The sequence below is a fragment of the Armigeres subalbatus genome, chromosome 1 (genome assembly GCF_024139115.2).
Source record: "Armigeres subalbatus isolate Guangzhou_Male chromosome 1, GZ_Asu_2, whole genome shotgun sequence".
NCBI classification, from domain to species: domain Eukaryota; kingdom Metazoa; phylum Arthropoda; class Insecta; order Diptera; family Culicidae; genus Armigeres; species Armigeres subalbatus.
The window spans coordinates 211,867,742-211,891,391 of NC_085139.1; the positions used below are offsets into that span (position 1 = coordinate 211,867,742).

At 42.2% G+C, this 23,650-nt stretch overlaps 1 protein-coding gene and 1 long non-coding RNA gene across 4 annotated transcripts in view; one reads left to right on the top strand and one right to left on the bottom strand.

Annotated features, from left to right (window-relative positions):
* Nucleotides 1–2,142: 2,142 nt before the first annotated feature.
* LOC134205736 (uncharacterized) lies at nt 2,143–10,695 on the top strand. Its single transcript, XR_009978185.1, has 3 exons — nt 2,143–2,465; nt 2,615–2,897; nt 9,174–10,695. It is a non-coding gene; the product is annotated as an uncharacterized LOC134205736 (long non-coding RNA).
* A 77-nt stretch (nt 10,696–10,772) lies between these two features.
* LOC134205735 (proton-coupled amino acid transporter 1-like) overlaps nt 10,773–23,650 on the bottom strand; it is a 37,802-nt gene continuing 24,924 nt past the window's right edge. For all 3 annotated transcript variants that reach the window (XM_062681300.1, XM_062681301.1, XM_062681299.1), the window contains 4 exons: nt 12,250–12,644; nt 11,944–12,156; nt 11,259–11,886; nt 10,773–11,069 (listed from right to left, as the gene is read on the bottom strand). In XM_062681300.1, coding sequence (XP_062537284.1) covers nt 10,789–11,069; nt 11,259–11,886; nt 11,944–12,156; nt 12,250–12,636 — 1,509 coding nt within the window. In that variant the 5' untranslated portion in view covers nt 12,637–12,644 and the 3' untranslated portion in view covers nt 10,773–10,788. The remainder of the gene's footprint in view (nt 11,070–11,258; nt 11,887–11,943; nt 12,157–12,249; nt 12,645–23,650) is intronic.

Genomic DNA, 23,650 nt, shown 5'->3' on the forward strand with positions numbered 1-23,650 from the left:
TTCCAGACACAAGCTATAAAAACATAGTATTAATCACTTGTCATAAGACGGGTTTGTACAATCCCATTTAATTCCACCACTTAATTGTACCTTGACAGATACCTATTTCGACCTTAACAGTAAGGTCGTCTTCAGTGACTCGACTCGACCTATGCAATTTATATACGGTAACCTTAGCAAGTTCTATAAGCTAGCCAGTAGTAATATTGAAACATCTTATTTGAAACATTCTAAGACTTGCACAAATAATATGGAGAAGATATCATCCCTATTCTCCTTTTCAACCTTTATTATTCAGCTACACTGCACAAGATCGCATTTTTGTACCATATGAATAGGAAATCCAGTAAAGATGAGACTGATTTGCGATCATAGGCAGTGCAATCCATCCGAATTACTTGACTTTTTGAACACAGTTAGTTTCTATAGATTTAGAGAGAGTGACTATGAGCATGAGTATGGTGAAAGTTGTTATTTACATTAACTAGAACTTGTGATATTGCAAAACGAAACAATTGAATAGGACCTGAGGTTTCTCTTCTTCTTCTTATTGGCATTACATCCCCCACAGGGACATTGCCGCCTCGCTGCTAAGTGTTCATTAAGCACTTCCACAGTTATTAACCGCAAGGTTTCTAAGCCAAGTTACTAGTTTTGCATTCGTATATCATGAGGCTAACACGATGATACTTTTATGCCCAGGGAAGTCGAGACAATTTCCAGACAGCCACCCTCAGCATGGTCCTGCTTTATAGCTGCGCATCTTACCGCTAGGCTAAGGAGGGCCCCCTATAAAATCGTATATGACACAAATATAATATAGACTAAGCTTTCCAACGATATATTGACTTTCAAAAGCGGAGGTTGCAAACTCTGCGAAAAATAGTTTTTAATTATAAATACAAAAAGGCAACCGAATTCAATATGGCCGTTTCTATTTTTTATCAATGTAAATTGTGGCCAGCCACAATCTTCCTCTTTCAAAGCGTATGCTGACATATAAAATCGGTTGAGAATTGTTGAAGTTATGGCATTGTAATTCTATTCAATCAAAGTCGTGGGTTCGAGTCCAATCGAAGGGAAAGTAGTTACCTCCAATACATTTTTCAAATCAATATCTTCCACATAATGTACATATTCACATATGAGTTGTACACATACAACATTGTATAAAAATGGTAATTCTTGTTTTGGGGAGTCAAGAACTGAAAAACAATCGAGGGATCCATAAAAATGATTTTGTGCATAACAAGGAGTTCATCTTTGTCAGGAATTTGACTCAGATCTTTCATAAAGGGTAAGACGGTAGAATATGCCTCCCTAAGGCAATACCTATGATAACTTTTTACTTTGAAACGTAATTTATGTGTTATTTGATAGTCCAAAAAGTCGCAAATGCATTGCCTGTAAGTAGTCGTATAAAAATATTACTGAGAGCACGTAGTATAGATTTTTTGAAAATTCGTGAAAAAATGAATGCCTGGGCAAAACGCCCCACCTTAACCAAAGACGTTCTATAACCCTTCATTATAATTTTATCTATCCCATAATAAAAAGGTTACAAATCTTTCTGTGCTAGACATTACAAAAAAACAACATAAGTTCATTTAAGCAGGTTTGAATTACATTTCAATAGTTTTCATATCATTTGGAAGCAACTGATGCAGGCTCGCCGCGCTTGTGTCCAGTTGGTATGGGCATATTGTCCTGCCTACACTGAGGCGTTTTGACCAGTGAAACATTTTCGAAAAACGTTACATTTTTGTAGATGGAAGCAATTTTATATCATATCACCCACTGAAAAAAAGTTATTTTGTTAAATACTCTGGAAAAACTGTAGAGTAGAGTGGGCAAGAGTACGCACTTAGTTTTCAATCGATCATGTGGCCCTTATGAAGCAAGCTTCTGCATATCAAATCAGTGTCGATGATTCATATACTCTTCCTTTATGTTACCCAGTGGAAAAAATATTGAAATTATTGAGATTCGTTTTAGTAGAACCCTTATTCCAAGTCAAGTGAAAAACGCACTCTTACCCCACCGGTGGGGTAAAAGTGCGCATCGGGTGGGGTAAGAGTACGCATTTATCCAATCATGTGCTTTAAGTATATATTAACAAAAATAAGAGTTAATAACTGTAATATCCGTTCTGAATTGCAAGTTATTTTGATCCAGTGTAGAAACTGTCGACGAATCGACGAATAGCCAACTGTGTAAAGTAAAACATTCTTATGTAATCGATGGTTTCTATAATGAATAAAACGAGCTAGTCGCTCTCTTGACTTCTGGACATCGTAGCGTTCTGACGTGCTAAATTAAGAAAGAACCCTTATCCCTCTCATAGGTCGGCTATTTCATTGGCGACGAGAAGTTAAAAGTGCGCGCGTGAAGTGATAAAATTTCGTTTGCCGTTTCCATTAGAAGCGCAGGCAATTACCGGTTTATTGCTGTGAACGTTTTAGTAGGTAGGTTCATGCCTGGAGTAAAAATTTAAGCTGTGAAATTTTCAGCAGAGAGTGATTATAGTGTATAATTGTGGTTATTGTTTAGAAGAACGAATTTGACCTTGAAAGAACATTGTAATTTATACTTCTTTTGTTCTTTGTTCTGTTAGGAGCCGGTCTTTTGCGACGCTGGAATAAGTTTGGCACGCGGTTGCGCTGTTGGCGGTGCGTCGGCCATTGTGCTTTTGAATAAAGCTGTTCGTTGCTGTTGTTGGTGTTGTTCCCGGCTGATTGCTGTTGCGGATTATTGTTGCTGAATCAAAGTTCTTCCCCGGTATTGATTTCCCCGGATAGGTGAAGCTGCATCTATTCTAAAGGATTCTGGAGTGATACTGGTTACGGCTGCTGTGGTGTAAAGAAACGACGTGGATTCATCAGCAACAAACGTTAAAGGTACGTGAAATTTCTCATTGTTTTATTTATCCTTTTACACACTGCGCTTTGTTAAGTTTGAATCCATTTGTGTGTTGCGCAGGCAAAATGGCGTTATATGGAACAATAGACCCTTACATACCCGGTACCTCATTTTCAAACTATATCGAGCACATTGAATATTTTTTTTCGAGTAACAATATTTCGGAAGATCGTAAGAAAGATTTGTTTATGACATTTGCTGGAATGCCAACCTTTGAAGAGCTCAAATTACTATGTCTGAAACTTGATTATGCATATGTACAACATGTGATAGATTTAGTTCGGAAAAGGTATTGGAGGGTAACCGCCCCTTCGGTGGGGTTTGATCCCACGACCCCAGTTCGCATGACAGGTGCTTTCCCTACTAAGCTACGAAGGACCTCCGTCGTCCACCGCAGCTTAGCGGGTACTGATGAAACCAAATTCCCAGCACCAGGTACCAGCCGATCTCTCGCAATACATTTTCAGAACTAACTCTCTCAAATGTATTTTGTGTGGTCGTGTTGGGATCTGACGACCAAACTGGCACAACCTCACACAACCCTACTTCATTGAGCGCCGTTGCTGATGAAGCAAGTGTGTAGGAGCCGGACAATATTAAATACTCATCCTACTTGGTTGACATTGTGTACAAAAATACATTTGAGAGAGTTAGTTCTGAAAATGTATTGCGAGAGATCGGCTGGTACCTGGTGCTGGGAATTTGGTTTCATCAGTACCCGCTAAGCTGCGGTGGACGACGGAGGTCCTTCGTAGCTTAGTAGGAAAAGCACCTGTCATGCGAACTGGGGTCGTGGGATCAAACCCCACCGAAGGGGCGGTTACCCTCCAATACCTTTTCCGAACTAAATCTATCACATGTTGTACATATGCATAATCAAGTTTCAGACATAGTAATTAATTTCCACTCCGGGTGGCTTAATACCCGGCATATAGGCAATTAACTTTGAATGTACTGAGCTCAAATTGCTATATCCATCTACCGATTTAAAAACATTAACTTATTCAGAAATTACAAAAAAACTAAAAGAAAGATTCGACAAAGTTGACAATGAGTTAGTGTCACGATATAAGTTTAGGTGCCGCAAGCAGGGGCCGGCTGAGTCCAATGAGAACTTCATTTTGGCAGTAAGATTATTGGCGGAATCATGCGATTTTGGGCAATTCAGGGATACAGCAATTCGAGATCAGTTGTTGTTTGGTTTGTCTGATCGTAAACTTCAGAAACGGTTACTAAGTGAGGATGAATTAACCCTTAAAACTGCTGAGAGATTAATTAAAAGTAGTGAAATTGCAGTGAATCAGGCAGATGCCATCAATGAAGAACCAAATGTTAATTCTGTAAGACATCGTCTAGGCAGAAAAGGCACTAATTATGGTACGCAGAACAGAGATTATCGTGGAAGAACAAGAAATAGATACAGTGAATTTAGAGGACAAGACGACAACCGTTACGATAGGAGTAGGTCGCGCTCCGGACCTAGCTCAGGACAAAGATCGTCCAGTAAAGGACGATACGCTAATTTCGTATGTCATTTTTGTAACATGCGTGGCCACATCCAAAAGCATTGTTATAAATACAAAAACAATCAAAGAGGCTCGATAAAGTTTGTAGAAGAGGTGCCGAAGAAAGATAATATGCATGAGTATTTCAAGAGATTGCGGGTTGACTACAGCAGTGACAGTGACAGCTCAGGTGACTATCCATGTTTGATGATAAAAGCGGTAAATAGGATTAGTGAACCTTGTCTTCTTGATGTTGTAATTGATGGTAACATGTTTAAAATGGAAGTGGATAGTGGTTCAGCTGTTTCTGTTGCCTGTAAGTCAGATTATTTGAAATTTTTGAGTAAGAATTCATTGAAAAAGAGTAAAAGAAAACTGATTGTTGTTAATGGCTCTACTCTTGAGATTCTCGGCATTCTTTCAGTGAGTGTTTGTTTCAATAATAGACAGGTTCAACTGGAACTCATTATATTGAACAATGATCATCATTTTGTGCCTCTTATTGGAAGAGATTGGATGGATGTATTTTTTGAAAACTGGCGAGCTTGTTTCTCAAGCCCTTTGATGGTCAATAATATACCAAGCGCTATTGACGAGAAAATGGTTATGAATGATATAAAAACCAATTACAGCAGTGTATTTGACAAAGATTTTTCACATCCGATCAATGATTATGAAGCTGATTTAGTGCTTAGGGAGGATTCACCTATTTTTAGAAAGGCGTACGATGTTCCATACCGGATGAGGGAAAAAGTGATTGAACATATAGAACAATTGGAACGGGATGGAGTAATCACCCCTATTAAAACAAGTCTTTGGGCCTCGCCGGTGGTGGTGGTGATAAAAAAAGATGGGGACATTCGTTTAGTCATAGATTGTAAGGTGTCGATAAATAGAGTAATCATTCCTAATGTTTATCCCTTACCTACTGCATGATGTATTTGCTTCTATAGCCGGTTGTAGGGTTTTCTGCTCACTGGATTTGGCAACTGCGTATACTCAATTAAAGTTATCTGATAAATCTAGAAAATTCGTCGTTATTAACACGTTAAAAGGGCTTTTTTCATATAATCGGCTGCCACAGGGTGCATCATCGAGCGCCGCAATATTTCAGCAAGTAATGGACACAATTTTGGACGGTCTTGAGAATGTTTCATGCTATCTTGACGACGTGTTAGTTGCTGGTAAAGACTTCAAAGATTGTAAAAATAAGTTGATTTTGGTTCTTGATAGGTTATCAAAGGCAAACATCAAAGTTAACTACAAGAAATGCAAATTTTTCGTCAACAGTCTTCCATTCTTGGGACACATTATATCAGAGAATGGTCTTTTACCAAACCCTGATAAAGTGTCTACTATACAACAAGCTAAAGTACCTGAAAATGCAAATAAATTATAGGCTTTTTTAGGACTAATTAGTTATTATAATAAGTTTTTGCCTAATTTATCATCGACATTGTGTCCCTTATATAACCTTCTCAAAAAGGAAGTTAAATATGAATGGAACGATAAATGTGACAAAGCTTTTCATGAATGTAAGAACCAGCTACTTAATACAAGAATTTTAACCTTTTATGACCCTAAGACACCAATTATTGTTTGTACTGACGCTTCTTCATATGGATTAGGAGGTGTGATTTCCCATGTCATCAATGGTGTTGAGAGACCTATATGTTTTACCTCCTTTTCCTTAAACCACGCACAGAGAAGTTACCCGATTCTCCATTTAGAGGCTTTGGCAGTAGTATCAACAGTGAAAAAGTTTCATAAGTTCTCTATGGTCAGAAGTTTGTAATATATACAGATCATAAGCCTCTTTTAGGAATACTTGGTAAACCTGGAAGAAACTCAATCTTCGTTACAAGACTCCAACGGTATATAATGGAATTATCCATTTATGATTATGACATTTTTTATCGACCTTCGGAACGTATGGGGAACGCAGATTTTTGTTCCAGGTTCCCTTTAACAGAAGAGGTTCCTAAGCGACTGGAGAACCATGCTGTGAACAGTTTAAACTTCTCTGAAGAACTTCCGTTGGATCATAAATTAATAGCCTTAGAAACAAAAAATGACGCTTTTCTCCAGCAAATTTGTTCCTTCCTTAAGCGTGGTTGGCCGGAACGAGTAGATAAATGTTTTAGAGATATTTATTCTCAACACCAAGGAATAGAAGAGGTAAATGGGTGCTTACTTTTGCAAGACCGCGTTATTATTCCCCAATCACTATGTAACGTTATTTAGAACCCTATTTATGTTGTTCTGCCCGATTAGTGTTCATGTAGTAGTATATAGTGCAATTCGCTATGAAAATCTTAAAAGGCTGTCAATATTTGAAAGTCTAGCGAAGACAGAAACCTACGATGCGCCATCTACGTAAGATGAAAATACTAATGAAATATTTCATAAATTCAAATTTATTGCGTCGTAGAGAATTAACCCGAGCTACTCTTACTTGTCTAATATTAATTGCGTCGTGGATTTGAGATTCTCATTAAATTAGCCAACCAAAAAACGGGTTTGTACGACGTCGTACATTTTAGGTGGAAATTGCGTCGTGAAAAATAGGTTCAACCCAATCTCGGTCGCGATTGTGTTCTCACAAAAGTGGAGTGCTTGGTCGTGAATAGATCATTACGATCAGAGTGATATTAAAAAAAATCTTAAGCTTTTCTAAGCTGTGTAAATTATCAAACTAAACTCGAAGTAAGTTCGGGAAATAATTAAACATTTTTGTAAAAAATTTTATAAAATTGTTTTATATGAATAGGTTTAAAATTTGTTGAGTTAAATTGAAGTTATTGAAAAAGTGCCTAATTTGTGAATAAACTACATTACAGACAAATTCAGGTAAGCCTAATGAAATAATGAGTGATCCGATAAAAATATTATCCGCGTTGAATAGGCCAAATCAGCCCAACCAACGTGGGCGCGAAATCTGGGGCTGATCAGAAGATCGCTCCAACGGCAGGTTCACCTGAGAGTGACCCCGAGGCTGAGAGGCGTGAGGCAGCGTCGCTACTTTTAACTAGGCGTGCACGAACGTGACGGATCGCTAGCCAATAAGTCGTGAGGCGTGAGCAAAGCCATTAAAAGCTCATCACTCCACTGCCAAGGGACGCATATACCCTTGTACGACGCCAACGCGCGAGTCACGTGGTGACGCCAGCCCACAGGAGATCGTCAGGGCAGCGACGCTCAAATAGCCCGCCAGCAAGTCAGCAACGCAAGGCACGATTGGCCATTCGGATCGCTCCGCGCATCCGTCGAGGGATTGTCGCCGCCAAGAAGGTTAGACCGGTCCAGAAAATTTGTTGATCACTGTGGATCCGAAAAGTGTATTAGAACGTAATAAATCAAAACGTGACGTCACCTAGGGAATTTAGGTCTGCCTTAATTTGTATTTTTTCAATCATTTTTTTTAAGGCAATCGATTTGAACTCGATAAATTTGAGCTATTTCTAGATTTAACTTCGAATGAAAATTGAATTAAAATAAAACTTACTTCTATTTTAGTTAGGCTACTCCATTATTTTTCTTTCGTCACGAAATATATATATTAATTTTAAGATTGGTTTGGGTTCTATTTAGTAACTAAGCATTTCCCATTGGTTAATTTTTCGAGCATTATTTTTCTTTATTTCATTATTTTTTTTTGTATTTGAATTTAGTTCGGTTTAATTGTCTGAGACGTTTGGGTAACTGAGTGCGACATCGGTTCTAATTAAATTATAATAACCTGCCCTGAGAGGGTGTTTCATGTCGGGTAATTCGGACACGAGTTAACGGTCCTTTCTATTTGGAAGGTGGCGCTTAAGCCGTTTGCTTAGCGGAACGGAACGGAACGTTACAACTACAAAGGAAAATATTGAAGCTGCTTCATGTCAATCATGTGGGGATCATTAAAATGAAGCAACAAGCTCGTCGACATATATATTGGTTTGGCATAAATGCCGATATTGAAAGTTATGCAAGGCAATGCAATGTATGTCAAAGAATGGCTGTAGTTCCTGGAAAAGCATTGACTTTCAAATGGCCTCCGTCAGATAGGCCTTTTGGGCGGGTGCATGCCGATTTTTTCTTTTTTGAAAAACAAATATTGTTGTTAATTGTTGATAGCCACTCTAAGTGGTTGGAAATTGACTGGATGAGGTTTGGTACGGACGCTTCAAAGGTTATCAAAAGGTTATCAAAAGGTTCATAAGTTTCTTTGCAAGATTTGGACTCCCCGACACTGTAGTAACTGATAATGGTCCACCCTTTAATTCGAAGCAATTCGTAACATTTCTGGAAAGACAAGGAATTGAGGTTTTGAAAAGCCCTCCGTACCACCCTCAAAGCAACGGACAGGCGGAAAGGCTGGTAAGAGTGGCAAAGGAGATTTTGAAATTTTTTTTGATTGATCCAGACATGAAATTATTAGATTTTCAAGATAAACTGAACTATTTTTTATTCAATTACCGCAACAGTTGTTTAACAGCTGACTCTAAACACCCCTCTGATAAGGTATTTAGGTACAGACCTAAAACCTTAATTGACTTGGTTAATCCTAATGTAAACGTTAAACGACATGATAAAATAGATGAGGAAGTCAATAGATCAATTTTAAAAAATGTTAATGATAAAAAAGACCCAAGGGATAAGTTAGCAAGAGGAGACAAGGTTTACTATAAGAACTACAACTCTAATAATATTGAAAAATGGATTGAGGGAGTTTTTATTAAAAGAATCTCTCTCAATATTTTTCAGATAGCAATCGGAGCAAATCTTGTCTCGGCCCACAGGGGGCAGATAAGGCTAGTCCATAAGTCCGAACCAAGACGAAACATTCAGCTTCGGATGGCTGATACTGGAAGCGTGATGAGAGGAACGAAGAGAACGGTCCGGGATATGGAGGAGGACGAATCTTCTGACGAACCGCCCGATGTAAACGACCGCTGGATCGATCAACCTTGTCCTTCTAGGAGTGAAGTCCATCCGAATGTTTTAATGTCTACGTCATCGAATGAAGTACAAGCACCTGATGTCGATCAGGTTGCGCCAAGAAGATCATGCAGAAAGAAGAAGCTCAAAGTGCGTGAAGATTTTGTTTATTACAAATAGGTATTAATTGCAATTTATTGCTTTCGATCAGGCCTTTGTCTAATTTGATGAAGTCGGGTTTTATTCTATAATTTCGAAGTGTAAGTGAACTCAATATACTTTTTCAATTGAAATATTGAATAGATTTTAGATTATAAACTTAAGCGTTGAGGAGTGTAATATCCGTTCTGAATTGCAAGTTATTTTGATCCAGTGTAGAAACTGTCGAAAATCGACGAATAGCCAACTGTGTAAAGTAAAACATTCTTATGTAATCGATGGTTTCTATAATGAATAAAACGAGCTAGTCGCTCTCTTGACTTCTGGACATCGTAGCGTTCTGACGTGCTAAATTAAGAAAGAACCCTTATCCCTCTCATAGGTCGGCTATTTCAATAACATTTAATTGATGTTTAATGAGCATATATTAGGCAATGTTTAAAAATTACGTAACTCTTAAAGTGGGAGGGGGTTCTAAAAATGTGCAATTTCATACGAAAAATTATTGTTTTTTATATATACAAAAAACTACAGAGGTAAAAATATATATCAGGTTTCACGTGGCGTATACAAAGGCATTTTCTTTAAAGAAAGTCCATCAATCACGTAACGTAAAATTTGGCTATTTCATCACCCCTTCCCCTATCTTACACTCTCCTAAGTCCTAGAGTCCTAAACCAATTTCATTATTTCGCTTCAGTAATTGGTGTTCTGTACCATAAAGTACTCTATACAATAGGTTATCGAAATGGTATAATGTTCACCTGACTGAACGTATATATGGTCATGAAATACTAGTTGCGGAAACCCAATTATTTTTAGCAAAATGACCATAAAGTTATCTAACTCCATATCTCTCTTGTTGTTTATTCAAATCGTTTACAATTACACGTGATAATCGTTGGCCAGAATATCTGTCAAACTGATGCAGTGCTGCTAGTTTATCTTTTGTTATTACTTCAAAAAATCGAAAACGTACTCTTACCCCACGCGCACTCTTGCCCCACTCTACTCTACTCTGCAATACTGTATGAAAATGTACTCAAAACGCCAAAGGTGGCCAAAGGGTAGTTTTGCTCCGGGGTGCATATTATCCCAGTTTCCCCTAATTCGTATAGGTAATTTAAAATAAATCAATCAGTTCCTACGGCCCAGCAAATAACACAATTTTTCCGTCAGTGCAGCAAATCCCCACGCTAATGAATCGTCCCATGAAAATTACACAGAATATGGCTTTCTCTCATGATCAACGAAAATACAGGACAATATGATTATCACAAATCTACTGAAGGTGTCGAATAGCATTTAAACTTTCGATAGTCCCCGTAACAAATATGAACAATGCCAGCACTAATATCAGAATATTCTTAACCCACACAAAAACGCCTATACTATTGCTGGATTTGGTCTCTCCTGTCGTTGTTGTATCAGCGCACTCGTTATCGGCAAGTCCTAAAATTAACTCCAATACAGGTGGAAACACTAGGGCCAGAGATGTTGAACACAACGCCCCAATTAGTGAGATTAACGCTCCAACATTGAGAATACATTCCGCTATAGCAACTGAAAGATTCGAAAAACTAAATTAAATGATGAATTATTGTGGGTTTTTGTTAACAAATTACGTAACGTAAGCTTTGGAAATTTCAGCATTCTTAGCCTTCTGTGGAACACTATTCGCATAAAATAATTAAATTGTGTATGTCCTCTGCTGTGTTCCGTAATTTGTAAACAAGTCCTGACGTAACTTACAGGTTATCAAAACCATGACAGTTCTGAAAGCCAAATCAATTAGCACCGGATGGTTTCTACCAAAGGAGACAGTTTTCAGCACGGTCGGTAGCATAATTTGAATTGCGATGAAAAACTGCAGGGAGTACCCGAGTAGGACTCCTAAGGAAACCATAACTTTGACGCTCTGTGCCAGTATTTCATCGTGTGGGATGTTCAGTGTCAGACTGCTCTGGACGTCGTCACCCCACTGAAGGTATCCAACAAAGCCCAATCCGGTGAAAATGAACGTGACGACGGCCATTCCTACATTGAGCACCCCCAGAGGCCGTCCGAAGTCTTCGGGTTTCTTCATGGCGTTCTGCAACGGTAGGACTAATGCAATTCCTTCGAACGCGAAGATTGCGGTACCAAAGTAGAGCGGCAATTGGTGCCAACTGGAGAAGTAGTTCCGTTCGCTGATCGCAGGGAGATCCTGCACGGCGTAGTAGGCTGTGATGCAAATTCCGAGGATCATGCACGCATTGGCAAGGGTCATACACCAGGCCAGGTATTTGAAGTTGCGGATCAGAGACGGGAGCAAGATCGGCACCAGGATTATCACCATATGTAATCGGACGTCCAGATGGATTCCGTAGTAGTCGTAGATCTGAAATGATCAAGATTATCAGGTGTATAGGCAAATTGGATTGTTCGGGAGTCCCACTTGTTTCAGATTGTTACTTATGAATCCGAAGTACACAGTACAAAAACCCAGCTGGGTGACGCAAATGAAGATATTTACGGCTAGGTGCATCGCTCGGCTCCAGCGTTGAAATCGTATCGGTCCATGTTCGAAACAGAGCTCAACCGTTTCCGCAAAATCGGGATATTTGTTCGACGCGGGTAATTTAGATTTAATTTTCTTCGACGCAATCAGCTAGAATTGAAACAATGCTACCATTTGAATACTGACGGATTATGATTGAACAGTTAGCTGGTTACGCCTCAAAGAAGCGCCGGGAATACCCACCAACAGATGTTGACTGTGAATGCACGTGATGCCGAGCAGGACGGTCAGTATGGGTGACACGAGAATGCCACCGTTGTAGAATGCCTGCCCCATGGCGTACAGCCCGGGACCGACGTTGCCCTTAAAGATGTGCATGATGGTTTCCAAATAGTTGGTCGGATGGTCGGATTCGATGCCATGGCCTCCGCCACCGCCGCCGTCGTCGTCAGGGTGGTACCCGCTGCGCGCTTTGCCATCAGGTGTTGAACCATTTTTGGCGCCTTCGACGTCGTTAAGCTCGAACGCTTGGTTGAATTGACCTGTCGCGGCGGCAGCGTTGGGTACGTTCTTTTGAACGACGGCCAAACCGCCGGCGGATGTTTGTTGTGGTTCTGCAATGACGGTCATTTTTGTGGCTGTCGACAAATTAAGTGATTAATTACGACATTTCAATGGTAGTTTTGTTTTCATTTTATGTGAATAATTGTATGAAGTGTTGGAAACAGGCAGAGTAGAGCTTTTAAATGAGATTTGTTAACATAAAAACTTTTGCCAACATTATATGGACAAACGACTTTTCTTTACATTTCTCACTTCACGATTGAGCCCATTGAATTGTCTCTTTGCTCGCAATGTTAACTTTTTTTTTATTCTTGGCTATAAAGACTTTCCGGATGGTTTTCCTCTGAATCAAAGTTAACTGGAAAACATTGTTTACTTCTACTTACAAAATAATGAACAGGTATGATTGTAGGAAAAATGATGTTCTAGATATCGAATCTATCGCTGAGTTTTTATCTGGGTGTTCTAAAGAATAGATATTACCTGATATTACCTTTGAAAAAGGAGTGGTGTGGGGGAGGGGTATTCTTTGGAAAACGAACAATTCAGTTTAACTTCTGATCCTCTTGATTAAGTTCAACCAAATTTGGAACTCATATTCTCTGTGTCAAAAAGATGATCATAGGATTGGAGAGTCAATGGAAAAGGGGGAGAGGTTTGAGGGGAGGAGTATCGTTTAGTTATCGATCAACTTTATCCTCTTAACTCCTTGACTGATTTCAACCAAATTAATTTCTTCACAAGGATTCACGGTTCTCAATCTTTTTCTTGATAGGTACGTCTTTGCAATTTTCCATTCCACCCCCTATTAGATTTTGCTGTAAATGAAAATAAGTGTATTTCATAAGATGTATGATAAATGGAACTGACGGGATATACTGCCCATGAGCTCATAGTTGACGTAACAACCATTGCATTTCGCATGTATTTCGAATAATTTGGAGACAAACATCGCAAATTTAAAACATTTCAACCCGTAAGCACATAAATGAGGCTTGGAAGAAGCAACGTTTCGATGTTGCAGCGGTTGAAATAAAGGAGGCTTCTGGGCCTCTTGAAAAGAGGCTTCCGGGACTCTTGAAAGGAGGCTTCCAGGCCTCTTGAAATGAGGCTTCTGGGCATCTTGAAAGGACGCTTTCGGGCATCTTGAAAGGAGGCTTTCGGGCCTCTTGAAAGGAGGATTCCGAGCCTCTTGAAAGGAGGCTTTCGGGCCTTTTGAAAGGAGGCTTCCCGGCCTCTTGAAAGGAGGCTTCGGGGCCTTTTGAAAGAAGGCTTCCTGGCCTCTTGAAAGGAGGTTTCCCATATTTTTAAAAGAAGGCTTCCAGGACTCTTAAAATGAGGCTTCCGGGCCTCTTGAAAGGAGGCTTCCGGGCCTCTTAAAAGTTGGATTCCGGGCATCTTGAAAGGAGGCTTTCGGGCCTTTTGAAAGAAGGTTTCCTGGCCTTTGGAAAGGAGGTTTCCAGGACTCTTAAAAGGAGGCTTCCGGGCCTCTTGAAATGAGGCTTCCGGGCTTCTTGAAAGGAGGCTTCCGGGGCTCTTGAAAGGAGGCTTCCGGGCCTCTTGAAAGGAGGCTTCCGGGCCTCTTGAAAGGAGGATTCCGGGCCTCTTGAAAGGAGGCTTTCGAGCCTTTTGAAAGAAGGCTTCCTGGCCTCTTGAAAGGAGGTTTCCCAGATTTTTAAAAGGAGGCTTCCAGGACTCTTAAAAGGAGGCTTCGGGGCCTTTTGAAAGAAGGCTTCCTGGCCTCTTGAAAGGAGGTTTCCCAGATTTTTAAAAGGAGGCTTCCAGGACTCTTAAAAGGAGGCTTCCGAGCCTCTTGAAAGGAGGCTTCCTGGCCTCTTGAAAGGAGGATTCCGGGCCTCTTGAAAGGAGGCTTTCGGGCCTTTTGAAAGAAGGCTTCCTGGCCTCTTGAAAGGAGGTTTCCCAGATTTTTAAAAGGAGGCTTCCAGGACTCTTAAAAGGAGGCTTCCGGGCCTCTTGAAAGGAGGCTTCCGGGCCTCTTGAAAGGAAGTTTCTTGGCCTCTTGAATAATTGCTTCCGAACCACTTGAACTTTCCTTCCGGGCCTCTGGAAAGGAGGCTTCCGGACCTCATGAAAGAAGGCTTCCCAGCTTTTTGAAAGAAGGTTTCCGATCCTCTTGAAAAAGGTTTCCGGCCGTCTTGAAAGGAGGCTTCCGGGCCTATTGAAAGGATGCTTCCTGGTCTTTTGAAAGAAGGCTTCCGGGCCTCTTGGAAGGAGGCTTCCGGGCCTCTTGAAAGGAAGCTTCCGGGCCTCTTGAAAGGAGGCTTCCGGGTGTTTTGAAAGAAGGCTTCATGGTCTCTTGAAAGGAGGTTTCCCAGATTTTCAAAAGGAGGCTTCCAGGCATCTTAAAAGGAGGCTCCCGGGCCTCTTGAAAGGAAGCTTCCGGGCCTCTTGAAAGGAGGCTTCCGGGTGTTTTGAAAGAAGGCTTCATGGTCTCTTGAAAGGAGGTTTCCCAGATTTTCAAAAGGAGGCTTCCAGGCATCTTAAAAGGAGGCTTCCGGACGTCTTGAAAGGAGGCTTCCGGGCCTCTTGAAACGAGGCTTCCGGGCATCTTGAAACGAGGCTTCCCCGCTTTTTGGAAGAAGGCTTCCGGGCCTCTTGAAAGGAGGCTTCCGAGTCTTGAAAGGAGGCTTCCGGGCCTCTTGAAATGAGCCTTCCGGGGCTCTTGAAATGAGGCTTCCGGGCCTCTTGAAATGAGGCTTCCGGGCCTCTTGAAACGGGGCTTCCGGGCCTCTTGAAAGGAGGCTTCCCAGCTTATTGAAAAGGATTTCCGGGCATCTTGAAAGGAGGCTTCCGGGCCTCTTGAAAGGAGGATTCCGGGCCTCTTGAAATGAGGCTTCCGAGCCTCTTGAAACGAGTCTTCCGGGCCTCTTGAAAGGAAGCTTCCCAGCTTTTTGAAAGAAGGCTTTCGGGTCTCTTGAAAGGAGGCTTCCGGGCCTCTTGAAATGAGGCTTCCGGGCCTCTTGAAATGAGGCTTCCGAGCCTCATGAAACAAGGCTTCCGGGCCTCTTGAAAGGAAGCTTCCCAGCTTTTTGAAAGGAGGCTTCCGGGCCTCTTGAAAGGAGGCTCCCGAGTCTTTTGAAAGGAGGCTTCCGGGCATCTGAAAGTAGAAATCTGGGCCTCTTGAAAGTAGGGCCTGTAAGGCCTGTACAGTTTATTGAGAGGACACTTTCACATGACAATATTAAACACTAAACAGGCAGTTTGGTCAATTTTGATGGAGTTTGCTTTATCGTGTGTATTATAATACACTGTCTATCAACTGTAATTTCTGAAAAGATCTGTTCACCAACAGTTTAAATCGAACAAAATGGCGTTTATTGTTGAAGCTTCTCAAGTTTCCCAACAGAATTTCTTATAAGCAAAATTGACAGATTGTAAAATAAATGTAAATTGACGTGTTAACAAAATCATCAAGAAGATCGGAAAGAAAACACTGTCAATGATTTGTCTATATCCAGAAACAGTAGAGCCTGTCGCAGCCCGAAAACGGAAAATAAACGGTTGGAGCTGTTGAAAATCCAATAAATTGAGATTTTTATGAATATCGCAAACCATCAATCTCATCGCCAATCAAACATCGACAATACAAAGTGTCCTCTTTATAAACTGAACAGTCCTTAGTAAGGAGGTTTCCACGCAACTTCTTCTTCTTATTGGTATTCCATCCCAACACTGGGACAGAGCCGCCTCGCAGCTTAGTGTTCATTAAGCATTTCCACAGTTATTAACTGCGAGGTTTCTAAGCCAGGTTACCATTTTTGCATTCGTATATCATGAGGCTAGCACAATGATACTTTTATTCCCAGGGAAGTCGAGACAATTTCCAATCCGGAAATTGCCTAGACCGGCACCGGGAATCGAACCCAGCCACCCTCAGCATGGTCTTGCTTTGTAGCCGCGCGTCTTACCGCACGGCTAAGGAGGGCCACTACGCCTGGTACAAAAACGGAATCAACCTATCGTGTACATGTGGGCTCATAAAGCTCTTGCGTATGATTTACGAATCAAATATGTCTAAAACAAATAGTCTGGGTTTTTCAAATCGTTCTGGAGTTTTGGGCTACTAAATCAAATACACCCGGTACAAAATTGTTAGCATCCTATCAAATCCATGCTATCCAGGAGGTCTTGCGTATGATTTACGAATCAAATATACCAAAATCAGATATTTGACGTTCTGATGTCAATATCAGATATTCTAGGTTCTCCAAAACGTTCTGGAGTTCAGCACAATTGATCTTCCAAGCCAACTACGCCTAGTATAAAAACGATATCAACCTATCATGTACATGATGATTCATAATAGCCTTGCATATGATTTACAAATTAAATCTGTGCAAACCATATGTTCAAGATTCTCCAAATTATTATGCAGTTCAGACCAATTGCAATTTCAGGGCATTTGTTGCAGCTTCTGAACTGCAAGTGTCCCTGGGCTTTATTTTTGTCTATAGCTATTGATCTGCATCGAAGAAATCGAAAGTTTCGGTATTAATTTGTTTGAAACAGTTTTTATCGAAAAATGAATAGAAGGACTTATGTTGCTTCTTAAGCAAACGATTCATTTGTTCGGCTTTCGCAATCAGGGCTCTGGTGTTATTTCACCATAGAAACGGCGTAGTTTTTCGCCAGTATTTGTTAGTATTTTTTGGATATCACGGAAAGTTTAGAGTTGGTTACCCCTTGATAGAGCCATTGCGAGTAGCTTACGAACCAAATATGTTAAACTCAGATATTTTAGGGTCTCCAAATTGTTCGAGAGTTTAGACCATTTGGTGTACCAAGCCAACTACGCCTGGTACAAAAACGGTATCAACCTATCAGGTCAGGGTTACGAATGAAATATGTCTAAATCAGATATTCTTCAAATTGTTCTGGACTTCAGACCAATTAGTCTACCAAGCCAACTACGCCTGGAATAAAAACGATATCAACAGCAGCAGTGCCTTTCTCTGCTTTGTTCTCTCCGAGGCAGCCAAGTTGGTTGCGACGAGACGGACGCAATGAGAAAACAGAACTGTGCAATAAAAATCCTATTCGACTAGATGCTGATGTCATATTAGAAATTTGGAAACAGTACTCTTAGATAGAAAATCCTTCCGCACGCGATGGCATATGAGCAAGTCAAACCACCTTCCTTTTGCCAGTGGAGATATATCAGCTTCCACACTGATATTCTTCCCTCCCTCTTCATACGGGAGCTTGGTAGAAGGAAGGTCGTGTGCACATCACAAATATTGCCCTCCGCTCGCTTTCAAATCGACTTCTATAAAAAACATTCTTCATGCCTGCCGTATCCTAACGGAACTATCAATTCTATACTTTCGCCTCTAATTCTATCATGAACATGTACGTCTAAGTTTGGAAGATGATATTAGCATTTCCATATCATTGATATCAACCTATTAGGTCTATGTGGATTCATAGAGCCCTTGCGTATAGTTTACGAATCAAATATGACTAAATCAGATATTCTAGTCTCTCCAAAAAGTTCTGGACTTCAACCCAATTCGTCTATCAAGCCAATATTGCCTGGTAAAAAGCGAAAGAAGATGTGCGATGTCCCTACCGTTCTTATGAATTGGAACAGCTCCATTGAATATCGAGACACCATTACTGACCTACCACAGTCCTTCAAGAACAACTATGACACACCAAATTGTTGTATTCGTTCAGATATTCTACGGTATACTAATAATGTGCGATTTTCGCATCATTTCTATGAATCGAAGTAGTTTCATAGAACATCATTGAACCATTATAGACATATTTCACTTTTCGCAGAAACTGTTCTTAAATCGATTTTTATATTTTAAATACCCAGAAAGCAGATGTGCTATAAATCGCGCAATCTTTCGAGTTGGAATAGCTCCATCGAACATCACCACACCCCATTGTATACGCCTTACAGTTTTTCCAGAACATCTGCGTCACTTCAAACAGTCCTTAGCATTAGATATCGAGTTATCCAACTTCAAAAGTATGGCTGACACCCAGTAAGACCCAGAGCTTCAAGATCTGAACTCGACAATAGTTTGGAATACCATTGATGTCCTGCGAATACAGTGCATATGGGCTGCGAAATGGTGAGTTGACATCTGGGAAGGAGCGACCTACACAGCTCTGGTCCTCACAAGTTCCAATCTCACGCTTCCACGGGTCTTCCGATGACAATCGACCGCCAGCTAAGGGTTTTGTACTTAGCTGGTAGTGCAGCCTGGGCACTGTTGTCCTTCTGACATCAGCTAGAGTGAGTGGGTGCGACCAAAGAGACCATCGTCTCTAATCCCTAATCCCAAGGCGTTAAGCGACCCGTGCCGAGGGTATGCATGGCCAGGGGGGGGGGGGGGGGAAATAATGAGCTAGGCCTTTAACGGAGCCTGTGGGGTACATGGCACCCTCCACAGTAATTGTCCCTTACCGCGTCATGCTGGGATTTGGCGTGGTGGACCTCTTTTCCCGAGCAACTCGTGGGACCAAAATGGAAAAACAAGTCAATTCTTCAATTAGTGGTAGTAGTGTAGGCGACAACCCCTTCGCAAGAGATGGGTTGTTCAGGTCTCCGCCTAGGAGGCCAGAAGCAATAGTCGGCAGCTCGGTGCGCAGCGCTAGCGTGGTTCAAACCGTCTCCCAGGCTACGCCGGTAGAGGTTATAGACGGCCCATGGCTTGTGGAGGCGATGAACCGCAAACGCGATGGGCTTTCGGCCTTCGAGGTGGCGACGGAACAGCTGGACGCCATCATCGACTTTGCGTCATCGAAGCATAATATCAGTAAGGACCTCAAGAGGAGCTTGCTGAAACTTCGAAAGTCGATGTTGGACGCCAAGCTGGAGAGGGCGGTCGGGACGGCCAAGTGTAAACCCGTGAAATCCGTGGAGTCGAGGTCTACCCAGACTGAGGCCCAAGGATTCGCGGACTCGGGCAAGGTCGAATCGACCGAGGGCGTGCCAGCGAAGACGGTGGTGCCAAAGTCTACCCAGACTGAGGCTCAAGTATTCGCGGGCACGTCGGGGGTCACTGCTCCAACGGAGCAGACACAAAAACGGGGGAGACAGTCTCCAGGGGATGAGCTCCCCGGGGGGCCGCTTCAAAACGCGGAGGGTTACTACCCCGAACAAGGGTAGTGGGGCTGGGAAGCTGAACCCCGGCCAGGTGCCTCCCAAACCAGCGGAGGAAGGACATGGAAAGGTCCGTCCACCCAGGAAAGACGGTGGTAAGGGGTTACGGCTGGCTGAGAACTCTCAGCCGCCCCAGACCAGGGAAATAGAGGGGGATGACGCCTCCTGGACCCAGGTCAAGAACAAGAGGAAACCGAAGACGTCAAGGGCCGAAAAGAAGGCCCAGGCGAACGAGGGTAGCAAGAAGTCTAGGGTAGGCGCCAATCGCTCCAGGAGCGATGCCCTAGTCATCAATCCTGAGCTGAAGCGGGGCGTCTCACAAAAGGGCGCCGCTTACAAGAAGTTGGTGGAGGAAGTCCTAGGCGAGACGGTCAAGGTGAGGGCACTCACGACGGAGGTGAATCTAAGGGTTTAAGACCTGGTCGAGATCACCGAAGTCGAAGAGCTCGTCACGGCACTGCGGCTACAGTGTGAAGTGGAGACGCTCACCGCAGCATCATTCTTGATACCAGTCGTGCAGAGGGAAGCAGGCGCGAAGTCTACCCTTCCCACCTTCCGAGGACATAGGGCGTGGTAAGGCCACCTGGAAAGCCGGCAATGCGCTGGCACGATACCATGGTGTTCTTCTAAAAAAGCGAGTCACGATGTTCGATGCTGCAAGGACACGCAGCTAACCTCGAGGGTGCGTCGTGCACTGGCCCCCCTTTGAAGCATTACTTTCTGGTTGTACCGAAGGGACTATGGGCTTGGCGGCAATGGAAACGGTTTAGCGGGTCGGGGATGTAGTCCTGCGTCCCTCGTTTGCTGTTGGATGTGGTCCCTAACCCCGCACTTCCTGGACAACCCAAGATGTCTGTTGAGCAGATTCCCCCTCCATTGCTTAGGAAGAAAAAAAATACAGTGCATATAATAGGGAATAAGCGCATGGACAGGCCTGTAACATAAGCAAGCCTAAATATAGCTATGTTTCTCAGTCACATGACGCGTCGCGAATGCAGGCAAAGTAAGCATGATGGGTGATTTCTATATGTGATGTTGAACTGCACATTTGGTGCTCCTGCCGGAACAGTGTGTCCTAACATATCTCGTGAAATAACCCAATATGTTGTGTAAAAGTGTGTAATGTGTGAAGTATTTAAAAAAAGCTGAAACCGTCGTATCTCGGAAGGTTTTGGAACAAATCGAAACAGCCAAACATTTTCGCAACGGTTAGAAAAATAATGGTTACATTGGGGGTTGTTAACAAATTACGTAACGCTGTAGGGAGAGGGAGGTGGTCAAGTCACGCGAAACGATTAATAGAAAACTTAACCTTCTTTACAAAAATATTACGAGGGAGTGTGGGCTCAAAATCGCTCAATTCAGCGTTACGTTATTTGTGAACGATCCTTTACATCTGTGTGAATGAGGAGGATTCTATTTTTGGGCTATCCGTATGTTTGGCTTTTGAAATACTTTGAAGGTTGGTGCCGTTTATATTTTCCCATCTTTCTATCACAATTGATTGATTTAAGTAAGTTTGGTTGTTTTGTTGGAACGCGAACAGGTTTGGTTTTCAACAAAACGTGGCTTGGCGGCCGCATTAAAGTGCTTCTTCCTCTAAGTTGGTGGAACGCCCGCGAGAAGAATATTTTAGGAATAATGGTATTATTGTAGATAAGATGTATCACAATTCTGCGTAGTGGGACGCCCAAATACCAGAGTATGTTCTACTACTTTGATGGATCGCCCGCAATAAGAATTGAGTTATTGTGAATGGAATGAATCAAATAAATTACACGAATTCAAAAGTTATTTTCTCCACGTCGGTGGGATGCCAGCAATAAGCTTGGTATTTTTGAGGATATGATGGATCACAATTCTGCGTGGTAAAACGCCCGCGTTCAAGTGTTCCTTCTTCTACGATGGTGTGATGTCCGTAAGAAGAACAATGTTATTGAGGATCGAATCGATCACAATTCTGAGTGGTGGGACGCCTACATTCATAGGTCTGTCGTTTTTTGGTGGGACGCCCGCAAGAAAATGGAGTAATTATGGATCGGATGGATCACAATTCTAACAGTTGGGACACCCGCACGTTGGTAGTACACTCGCAAGATGAATGGTGTAATTGAGGAACGGATTGGTCACAATTAAGCCTGGTGAGATGCTCACATTTAATACTTACTCCTCTGCATTGGTGACGCACCCGTATTATTGGGGATCGAATGGATCACAATTATCGGATGAATAATAGTTCTATGTGTTAGGACACCCGAATTCCAGAGATTCATTCTCTATGTTGGTGGGACACTCACAAGAATAATGACTTTATTGTGGATCAGATAAATTCCAATTCCGCGTCGTGATATGCCCGCATTCATAAGTATCTTCTGCTTTGGTGGGACGTCCGCAAGAAGATTAGTGTTATTGTGGATAGGATGGAACACAATTCTGGTAGATGAGACGCCCTCCTTAGCCGTGCGATAAGATGCGCGGTAAGACGCGCGTCTACAAAGCAAGACCATGCTGAGGGTGGCTGGGTTCGATGCCCGGTCCGATCTAGGAAATTTTTGGTTTGAAAATTTTCACGACTTCCCTGGGCATAAAAGTAACATCGTGTTAGCCTCATGATATACGACTGAAAAACTGGTAAGTTGGCTTAGAAACCTAGTAGTTAACCCTTATAAGGTATACGTCTGACGGTAGGGGTAAAAATTAACTGAAAAATTGAATATCTCTGGCGTTTCTGAACCGATTTGTATAATTTTTTCTCAGAAGAACCGGATAGGTTTCTAGATTATGACAAGTGACTTAAAATTAGGATTGGCCACTTGGTCCCGGAGTTATTCCGGATTGTAGTGGGGTAGTTTTTTTTCCTGGTGGGTATCGCCGACTGAAACTTTAGTCTATGCTGTTAAAATGTCCTAATACTGTGATTGGTTAACTCTGGAATGTATATTGGACATGATCTGCCCGTGATGGAACTTTTTCTAACCATTCTAGGGATTATTCGCCCTTCCGGAACCGGCTATAAGGGATCTATATCCCGATGGCCAATTTAGAAGGAAGTAAATTTCAAATATGACTTGCGACACATCATGTATCATAATTTTGCGATCAGGAGCTCGGAAGTGACCTCCAGGAATTGATATGGCAAAACCTGGCCACATTGGCATGGTCCTAGGGCACCCGGAATGCGGTCCCGGTGGACCACTTTTGCGAACATTCCAAATATGACTTGCGACACATCATATGAAATAATTTTGCGATCAGGAACTCGAAAATGACCTCCAGGAATTGATATGGCCAAACCTGGCCACATTGACATGGTCCTAGGGCACCCGGAATCCGGTCCCGGTGGACCATTTTTGCAATAATTCCAAATATGACTTGCGACACATCATATGTCATCATTTTGCGATCAGGAGTTCGGAAGTGACCTCCAGGAATTGATATGGCCTGACCTGTCCACATTGACATGGTCCTAGGGCACCCGGAATCCGGGCCCGGTGGACCATTTTTGCAAAAATTCCAAATATGGCTTGCGACACATCGTATGTCATAATTTAGCGATCAGGAACTCGAAAATGACCTCCAGGAATTGATATGGCCAAACCTGGCCACATTGACATGGTCCTAGGGCACCCGGAATCCGGTCCCGGTGGACCATTTTTGCAAAAATTCCAAATATGGCTTGCGACACATCATATGAAATAATTTTGCGATCAGGAGCTCAACAGTGACCTCCGGGAATTGATATGGTCTAAGCTGGCCACATTGTCATGGCCCTAGGGCATCCGGAATCCGGTCCCGGTGGACCACTTTTGCAAAAATTCCAAATATGGCTTGCGACGTATCATATGAAATAATTTTGCGATCAAGAACTCCAAACCCAAGAATTGATATGGTCTAACCTGGCCACATTGTCATGGTTCTAGGGCATTCGGAATCTGGTCC